General features: G+C 45.8%; 1 protein-coding gene across 1 annotated transcript; it reads left to right on the top strand.

Annotated features, from left to right (window-relative positions):
• The first annotated feature begins 3971 nt into the window (after positions 1-3971).
• LOC139380199 (G-protein coupled receptor family C group 6 member A-like) lies at positions 3972-9092 on the top strand. Its single transcript, XM_071122671.1, has 8 exons — positions 3972-4217; positions 4505-4670; positions 4810-4944; positions 5127-5909; positions 6532-6744; positions 7338-7461; positions 7685-7989; positions 8226-9092. Exons 1-8 carry the CDS (start codon positions 4021-4023, stop codon positions 9090-9092), a joined length of 2790 nt encoding a protein of 929 aa, XP_070978772.1. The 5' UTR covers positions 3972-4020.
• Positions 9093-10375: the final 1283 nt, after the last annotated feature.

Below are 10375 nucleotides of genomic sequence, written 5' to 3'. Positions count from 1 at the left end.
TCGAGAAGAAGCTCAGCCCTATCCCAGCCTCGGATGTGTCCACCTCCACTATGAACGCCAAAGAGGGATCCGGAAGAGCCAGCACGGGAGCCGAGGTAAACAGATCCCTCAGTTGACTAAAAACCCTGTCCGCCTCAGCTGGCCGCTGCAAACGTACCGGGCCCCCCTTCAGCAGTGAGGTAATGGGAGCCGCTACCTGACCAAAACCCTGGATAATCCTCCGGTAGTAGTTGGCAAACCCTAAGAATCGTTGCACCTCCTTTACCGTGGTGGGAGTTGGCCAATTACGCACGGCTGAAATGTGGTCACTCTCCATCTCCACCCATGAGGTGGAAATGCGATACCCTAGGAAGGAGACAGACTCCTGGAAGAACAGGCATTTCTCAGCCTTGACGTACCGGTCATGCTCCAACAGGCGACCAAGCACCCTGCGCACCATGGACATATGCTCGGCGCGTGTAGCGGAGTATATAAGGATGTCATCAATATACACCACTACACCCTGCCCATGCAGGTCCCTGAAAATGTTGTCTCTGGGCTGTTAGAACCATCACTGTACAACAGTCTCTGGGTTGCTTGAAGCCGGAAAGCCATGATCCTAGAAGAAATGTCCACCAGGCCTTACCCACCCTCGTGCAGTGGCAGGTACAGGGCTGCAACTTTAATCCAATGTTGTCCAGACCAGAAGAAATTGACAAGGGTCCTCTGAAGCTCTTGTATCAGCTGTAACATCATTAGTCTGTGCCTCAGGGTAGAAGCAGCTAGGTTATTGGCTATTAGCACCATTTCCCAGAGCCTAGAAAAAAAAAAAAAATCTTCATCCCATCTCTGCTCCACTGGAGCCCCCCTGGTAACCGTGGAGCGGACCCTATCTGAAGCCCCCTGGTAACCGTGGAGTGGACCCTATCTGAAGCCCCCCTGGTAACCGTGGAGCGGACCCTATCTGAAGCCCCCCTGGTAACCGTGGAGCAGACCCTATCTGAAGCCCCCCTGGTAACCGTGGAGCAGACCCTATCTGAAGCCCCCCTGGTAACCGTGGAGCGGACCCTATCTGAAGCCCCCCTGGTAACCGTGGAGCGGACCCTATCTGAAGCCCCCCTGGTAACCGTGGAGCGGACCCTATCTGAAGCTGACCTGCCCACAGCGAGTCACTCTTTTCCCAATTAACTCTAGCTGAGGAGGCTCCCTCATACTCCTTCATAGCGTTTGAGAGAACCTCAACATCCTCACCCCCTGTACTAAGAATGATCACGTCATCAGCATAAGCAAACAGTATTATCGTAGGACCCTTCATAACCCCTGGCACAGAGAAACCAGTAAGCCTCGCACTTAAAAAACAAAGCATTGGTTCAATTGCCGGACAATATAACTGTCCTGAAATTGGGCAGCCCTACCTAATACCCATATGGACAGGGATGGGACAGCTCAAACCACCCCCCACCTTCACCATACATGAGGCCCCAGTGTAGAGTAAACTCATTCAAGACAAAAAAAAAACATCCACAAACCCAATTGTTTTGAACAAGAACTGGTGGTCCACACGGTCAAAATCCATCTCCTGATCCAAAGAATGCAAACCCACCATCAGACAGTTTACAAATGTCTAAAACATCTCTTATTAGAAACAAGTCATCAACAATAGAGCATTCAGGTACACTGTAAGACTGGTCCTTGTGGACCAACAGCCCTAGTTATTCTTTCAACCTGTTTGAGAGACACTTAGATATCATTTTATATTCTGCACACAGCAATGCAATAGGTCGTCAGTTTTTAAAAGAGCCAAAACACCCTTTTTGGCAACAATGAAAGCACAGCATGTTGACAGGATACAAGAAGAGAACCCTCATGAAAAGACTCACACCCCACTTCATAAAAATCCACTCTAATAGACCCGCCAAAAGTGCTTATAGAAATCAGGTAAACCATCGATGCCAGGGGCTTGGCCTGATGAGAGCTGCATAAACTGCAGTGGACAGCTCCTGCAGAGTTATGTCAGAGTCAAAAGCAGCTCTCTGTTCGGGGCCCAATTGAGGAAGTCCATGTAACAACTGTTCAGCACACAGAGGATCACAATTCTCCGCCTTATAGAGGGCAAAGTAGAAATCCACGGCATGTTGGCGCATCTCACCATCCTCCATGGTCACCTTCCCATCAGGGAGACGAAGGCAGACCATCTGTTTGCGTTGCAATGTCTACTGCCCTAGTTAAAAACAAAAGGCACTAGGCGAATCCATATCCTTGAGGGTAGCAAAGCGAGACCTAATCAAGGCACCCTTAACCTCTATGGGATTGTAAACAACAAGAACATTTCCCAGGACCTAGACGTCTGATATAGGAAGAAAGCTTACATTCTTGTTAGTCTAACTGCACTCTCCAATTAACAGTAGCTGTTACAGTGGAAAAAAACGTTATATTGTTTGAAGAGAGTGCACAACAACAAAAAACTTGTATCATGGTAACTGGTTTGATACATTCACCTCTGAAGGTAAATAATGTACTTAACGTTCAATAATCTTGCTCTGATTTGTCCTCCTGAGGGTCCCTGAGATAAAAATGTAGCAAAGTTTTGTTTGATAAAATACATTTTGATATTCAACTGTAGGAACTGGGTTCTACAGTTTGAACCCCTGCTGTGTCTGGCTCCACACCCACCCCACCCGGCCATCTGGATGTGTGAAAGTTAGACTATAAGATAATAATCCATCATGACATTCCTGGGAGAGTGTTAACTTACATTTTATATTACCATATCATTTTTGTATGTTCTCTATAGTTACGTACTTCAAAATGTATCAATTGACCATTTGGGCAGACTTGATACAAAATATTATCCAGTATTGAAATGCTTCACTGGATCAATCTGAAACATTGCACATACATTGCTGCCATCTAGTGGCCAAAATCTAAATTGCGCCTAAACTGCAATAATACATTCAGGCCTTTCTCTTGCATTTCAAAGATGATGGAACAAAAGAAAACAAAGCAACACATGTTTTTTTGTTTGTATTAACTTTTACCATATCTAATGTGTTATAGTTTCCTACATTCATTTCACATTTCCACAAACTTCAAAGTGTTTGCTTTCAAATGGTATCAAGAATATACATATCATTGCTTCAGGTCCTGAGCTACAGGCAGTTAGATTTGGTTTTTGTCATTTTAGACGAAAAATGCAAAAAAAAGGGTCTGATCTTTAAGAGGTTTTAATTAAAGGGTCTGGATACTAATGTAAATGTGATATTTCAGTTTATTTTTAATACATTTTCAAAAATGTCTAAAAACCTGTATTCGCTTTGTCATTATGGGGTATTGTGTGTAGATTGATGATGGATTTTTTAAAAATTATTATTAATTTTAGAATAAGGCTGTAACGTAACAAAATGTGGAAAAAGTCAAGGGGTTCTGCATACTTTCTGAATGCACTGTAAGTGTTATCCAAGTGTTAAAAGATCCAAGTGTTAAAAAAACACTTGGGTATTGTGAGAACATTTCCGGGAAAAGAGGTGAGTCAACAAGGTCTTTCACCTTCAACAAGAAATGTTTCTATTGTACTTTAGATAGAGATCAGCTGTGACTTACATTTGTGTGACTTGTCTGTCTGTCATCTTTAGCTGAAAGAAGGTGAGTCAGTCAGTGTGGATGTCTGTCAGAGATATTGACCTGGGCTGGGAGGGGGCAGGGTTATGCAGACATTAGATGAGATTAGGAGGAAGCAACAGGTGTGTTTTTACTGGAGATACTGACAGGTCACTGTGTCAGTCTGCTAGAGGAGCTTACAGAGTGAGAGACAAAGAGAGAAAGAGAGACAGGGAGAAAGTGAGCGGAAGGGAGAGCGAGAGAGACAGAGAGAGGAAGAGAGAGAGAGAGAGAGAGAGAGAGAGAGAGAGAGAGAGAGAGGAGAGGGAGAGGGAGAGAGAGAGACGGACAGACACAGTCGGGGAGAGACAGGGAGTGTGTGAGAGAAACTGCAAAGGAGAGACACCGAAATTGAGAATTGGACAGTACCACCAGAGAGACGTGATGGAATCCATTGGTGATGTTCTCCACCTGTTAGTCATCCTGTCCTTGTTGGAGACAGGCAATGCCAAAGTGGGAGACTTCAAAGCAGCAGGAGCTACAGCACCAGGAGATATCATCATTGGAGGGCTGTTTGCCATCCATGAGGGAGTAGAGGAATCCGCCAACCTCTCAGCACCCCATGCATCACAGTGTGCCAGGTGAGTGCCAAGATATGATTTGGTGTTGTAAAGAGAATCCCGAAGATTCTCTCTCTCTCTCTCTCTGTGGGGTGTGTGTGATTCTGTCCGCATGTATGATTAAGTGTTCGTGAGAGAGAGTTGATTTACTCTGACAGGTTGACCACAGACAGTGTGATGATCCAACTACGCCTTATGTACCCTTCACAAACACACACACACACACACACACACACACACACACACACACACACACACACACACACACACACACACACACACACACACACACACACACACACACACAGGTTCAACATGGACGGGTTCACCCAGGCATTGGCTATGATCCACGCTGTAGAGTCGGCCAACAGATCCCCTGTCCTGACTACACTAGGGATCTCTCTGGGGTACCGTATCCACGACTCCTGCTCTGATGTCACCACCGCTCTGAGGGCCTCAGCTGACTTCACACAGGTAAAAGCTCTTTAGCCGAAACGTTTGTCAAATCAATCCACAGCAAGTATAGATGAGTGTGTGGCCTGTTTTCATTTGTATAGTTTATCTTCCATTAGCCAGCATCTCATTTAAATGGTGTACATTTTTTACTTCACAGGAGCCCACCACGGACTGTGGGGGAGGGGCCAACACCTCTAACTCTTCCCCACCGATCATGGCTGTCATTGGGGCCTCTTCCTCTGAGATTTCCATCTCCGTTGCCCGGCAACTCAATCTAGAGCTCATCCCTCAAGTAAGCAGCCCCCCCCCCCCCTCCACAGAGTGACGGTTGATGGACAGTAACAAAATAAATAACAATAAAGAACTGAGTTGTGTTGAATAAATGAAATAGACAGCAATGATGATACAGATTAATGGCCAAATCAATCCAACAGAATGTAGACGGAAATTAATTCTCTCTTCGAATCATCACAGATCAGTTACGCCTCCACCGCCATCATCCTGAGTGACAAGAAACGTTTCCCTACTTTCCTGAGGACCGTACCTAGTGACCTGTACCAGACACGGGCCATGGTCCAGTTGCTTAGCGACAGCAAATGGACCTGGGTGGGCGTGGTCACAACAGATGGAGACTACGGCCGTTCTGCCCTGGACAGCTTCTTCTCCCAGGCAACCGCCTCAGGCATCTGTGTGGCCTTCAAGGAGATCCTCCCTAATTCGCTAACCAGGCCTGACGGTGAATCAGCAGTCAGACAAGTCGCCGCCACCCTCCGCCGGAACCCCAATGTCAAGGTGGTGGTGTCATTCGCCAAGCCTACTCAGATGATGTACCTATACCAGGAGCTGAGGGGTCTGGGGTTGGGGCTGGGAGAGAGGGTATGGGTGGCCAGTGACAGCTGGTCCTCGTCCAAGGAGGTCCTGGGAAAGATGGACCTCCCAGATATTGGTCATGTGGTGGGCTTCACCTTCAAAACAGGGAACCTGGCTCATTTCCATCATTACCTGATGAATCTGAGTGACAGCAATGATGTCATAGGAAACAACTCCTTCCTAAAGGAGTTCTACTCCCTGCCAAACGGGTCGGGAGACCCCAAGGTTGTGTCCTCCTCCACAGCCGCAGCAGAGATCCTGTTAAACAACAGCTATGCGAACGTAGTCTTCAATGTGGAGATGGCTGTCAGTGCCATCGCCCATGCAGTGGCTGATATCTGCAGCAGAAAGGACTGCAAGACACCTGGCAATGTCCTACCCTGGCAGGTAGCTACTGCACAATTCCTCAGGTCTACAACACATCAAACTTTACTTATATACTGTATCTCGTCTAATATACACTGAATATACCAAACATGAGGAACACCTTCCTAAATTTGAGCCGCACCCCCACTTTTGCTCTCAGAAAAGCCTCAATTTCTCAGGGCATGGACTCTACAAGGTGTCGAAAGTGGTCTACTGTGATACTGGCCCATGTTGACTCCAATGCTTCCCACAGTTGTGTCAGGTTGGTTGGATGTCCATTGGGTGGTGGACCACTGTTGATACACACAGGAAACTGTTGAGCGTGAAATACCCAGAAATGTTGCAGTTCTTGACACCTGGCACATACTACCATATCCCATTCAAAGGCACTTAATAGCACATATACACAATCCATGTCTCAATTGTCTCAAGTCTTAAAAATCCTTCTTTAACCTGTCTACTCCCCTTCATCTACACTGATTGAAGTGGATTTAACAAGTGACATGAATAAGCGATCACAGCTTTAATAGGGATTCCATCTGGTCAATCGATGTCATGAAAAGAGCAGGTGTTCTCAATGTTTTGTATACTCAGTGTATTTTGGAAATGGCTTGGGTCTATGGCATGATAACTTGTATTTCAGGTGCTTGAAGCCCTGAGAGGCAGTCGGTTTGAGCTGGAGGGGAAAAGCTACACGTTTGACCAGAAAGGAGACATCAACATGGGCTATGATGTAACCCTGTGGAGGTCTGTGAGAGGGGTCATCAACATCCATGACGTTGTAGCTGAGTACCATCCAATCAACAACAGCTTCATCTACACCAGCGGAAACACCAAAAATATCACTAACCTGATGGTAAGGGTTAGGTTGAGGGTTAGGGATAGGGTCAAGGTTAGGGTTAGGGATAAGGTTAGGTCTCATTCTCTTTTAGTCTGTTTTCTAGGCTGCCACACAAAGGTTCAAGTACACATCCACATTAACCTATCCCACTTGACATAGAGACATAAACACAAACAATCTACTTTTTCTTCCTCAAAGTGACTAAAGAAAACTAAACATACCTGTTTGAGAGACTTCTCAGCCAAACTGTACAACAAGTAAAGATGGAAATTAAATAACTCCAACTCAATGAAACAATGGGGATATGAAAACCACATACCTTCCACACACTGGGAGCACCTGTCTGTTATCACACATTTTAGTTGGATCTCAGTGATGATCTAAAAACAAAACAAAAACACAAAACTCATAATTACCAGAGCATATTGGTTGAATACTTTGAATACACCTGGTCTATTGAACATGGTTTTAAATCGAGAGCTAGGTTAAACTGTGTCCAGGAAACTGGCCGTAAACGTAAAGCCTTGTTAAAATGCTACTATTAATAGATTTCAGTCACAGTTTTCTTGGGTCAGCCATTTAAATTAGTGCATTGTATCCCAATGCAGGATGTGGTGTCTGTGTGCTCAGCTAGCTGTGAACCTGGGAAGTTCAAGAAGACTGCGGAGGGTCGGCACACCTGCTGCTATGAATGCATCAACTGCACTGAGAACCACTACTCCAACAACACTGGTTAGTTCTCTTGTACTGTCTGTCTATACACACCAGTGTACTCTATCTCTCCTCAGTAAACTAGAGTTGCCCTGTTGTTCACACAATCTTCCTCCATTTCTTCAATATGTTTCCTAAGATTTCCCAACACTGTCCTTATCCAAAACAGTTATTACTAGGCAACAACAGACATATTTCTAAATGCTAAACAGGTGTTCAAGCACTATCCTCCTTTCCTCTCCAGACATGGACCAGTGTCTCTCTTGTGATACAAAGAGAGAGTGGTCCCTGGAAGGGAGCTCTGGGTGCACCCATAAGACCCTGGAGTTCTTCTCCTGGCAGGAAGGTTTTGCGGTGGTGCTGCTGGCGCTGTCGGCCCTGGGCATCGTCCTGGTTCTCCTGGTGGGGGCGCTCTTCCTACACCACCACCAGACCCCCGTTGTGAAGGCTGCCGGGGGTCCTCTCTCCCAGATCATCCTGCTCTCCCTAGTGGGAAGTTTTGTTAGTGCTGTGTTCTTTGTAGGACATCCCAGCAGCCTACAGTGTAAGGTATGTACGGTACACACACTTTGGGAAACACTGATGTAATGCAGTGTTCTGTGACGTTGTCTGAATGTACCAGTGCTTTTTTGTAAATTCAGGGTTTATTGTGTGTGTATTGTTCTGAACCTTTTGTACCTTTGTGGTAAAGAATTTAGTTTGTAAACGGAAAGCAAATTTAAATACAAAGAGAGAATACGGCTGTCTCATTGTCTCATCTCTTCTCATCTCATCTCATTGTCAAGGTGCGTCAGGTGCTGTTTGGACTCAGCTTCACCCTGTGTGTTTCCTGCATCCTGGTCAAGTCCCTGAAGATCCTGCTGGCCTTCCAGCTCAACCCTGACGTGAAGGACGTTCTCCGCCGCCTCTACCAACCCTATGCCATCATCTGTCTCTGCGTGGCCCTACAGGTCCTCACCTGCACCCTGTGGCTGGTCCTGCAGAGCCCCCGGGAGAAGGCCACAGTCTTCGCCACCACTGTGCTGGCCGAGTGTGACGAGGGCTCCCACGTGGCGTTTGGCGTGATGCTGGGCTACATCGCTGTCCTGGCGCTTGTCTGTTTTGCCTGTGCGTTTAAAGGCCGCAAGCTGCCACAGAAGTACAACGAGGCCAGGTTCATCACTTTCAGCATGCTCCTCTACCTCATGTCCTGGGTAATGTTCGTGCCCGTCTATGTGACCACCTCGGGGAAGTACCTGCCAGCGGTGGAGATGGTGGTCATCCTCATCTCCAACTATGGCGTCCTCAGCTGTCATTTCTTCCCCAAGTGCTACGTCATCCTCTTCAAGAAAGAGCACAACACCAAGAGTGCCTTCATGAAGAACGTGTTTGAGTATTCCAGAAAGGGCATTACTGACTCTAGCTCTGTCTCTGAGACTTCAGTCTCTCAGACAGAAGGGAAGTGCATCAGTAACTCTTATTCCATCAGTTCACCTTCCTTTTTCATGTCTACTACACCAATAGAACCCGCAGCACCTCAGAACTGTTGGTCCGTTGGCCAGGACATTCAGAGCATTGACCCTGCAACCCATTGCACCGTAGTAGACCATGGAGTGTTTTTCACAGGTCAGCTGACTCGACCACACCATCTGAGGAGAAGCATGAGCCTATGAGTGGAGTGGACCACTGTCTGGAATTTTTACGTCTTACGGTACATCACACAGTGTGTCTCTGTGATCCTCCCTTTGGTTTGACTGTTCCCATTTTGCTTAGTCTACTGGCATGTTTTTTGCCCAAGTGGGTTGTGGATTTTACATTCAAGGCAATTTAGGTAACACTTTATTTGACACTGATTTGGACATGATAAACAGGCATAAATCCAGGGGCGCAACTTTGGTTTTATAAATGGGGGGGACATAATATATATGCACTCCCGGTCAAAAGTTTTCAAACAACTAATCATTCAAGGGGTTTTCTTTATTTTTACTGTTTTCTACATTGTAGACTAACAGTGAAAACATCAAAATTATGAAATAACACATTTAATAATTGCATTTCAATGAACAGGTGTGCCTTATTAAAAGTTCATTTGTGGAATTTGTTTCCTTCTCAATGCGTTTGAGCCAATCAGTTGTGTTGTGACAAGGTAGGAGGGGTATACAGAAGATAGCCCTATTTGGTAAAAGACCAAGTACATATTATGGCAAGAACAGCTCAAATAAGCAAAGAGAAACGACAGTCAATCATTACTTTAAGACACGAAGGTCAGTCAACATGGAACATTTGAAGAACTTTGAAAGTTTCTTCAAGTGCAGTCGCAAAAACCATCAAGCGCTATGGTGAAACTGGTGAGGACCGCCACAGGAATGGAAGACCCAGAGTTACCTCTGCTGCAGAGGATAAGTTCATTAGAGTTACCAGCCTCAGAAATTGCATCCCAAATAAATGTTTCACACAGTTCAAGAAACAGACATATCTCAACATCAACTGTTCAAATGTGACTGTATGAATCATGCCTTCTTGATCGAATTGCTGCAAAGAAACCACTACTACAGGACACCAGTAATAAGAAGAGACTTACTTGAGCCAAGAAACATGAGCAATGGACATTAGACCGGTGGAAATTTGTAATTTGGTCTGGAGTCCACATTGGAGATATTTGGTTCCAACCACCATGTCTTTGTGAGACATAGTGTGGGTGAACGGATGATCTCCGCATATTGATTTCCTAATGTAAAGCATGGGGGAGGAGGTATTATGATGTGGGGGTGCTTTGCTGATGACACTGTCAGTGATTAATTTAGAATTGAAGGCACACTTAACCTGCATGGCTACCACAACATTCTGCAGCGATACGCCATCCCACCTGGTTTGGGATTAATGGGACTATCATTTGTTTTTCAACAGCACAATGACCCAACACACCTCCAGGCTGTGTAAGGGCTATTTTACCAAG

Source organism: Oncorhynchus clarkii, chromosome 2 (genome assembly GCF_045791955.1).
Source record: "Oncorhynchus clarkii lewisi isolate Uvic-CL-2024 chromosome 2, UVic_Ocla_1.0, whole genome shotgun sequence".
Classification (NCBI taxonomy): domain Eukaryota; kingdom Metazoa; phylum Chordata; class Actinopteri; order Salmoniformes; family Salmonidae; genus Oncorhynchus; species Oncorhynchus clarkii.
This window is presented reverse-complemented; position numbering and strand designations above follow the sequence as displayed.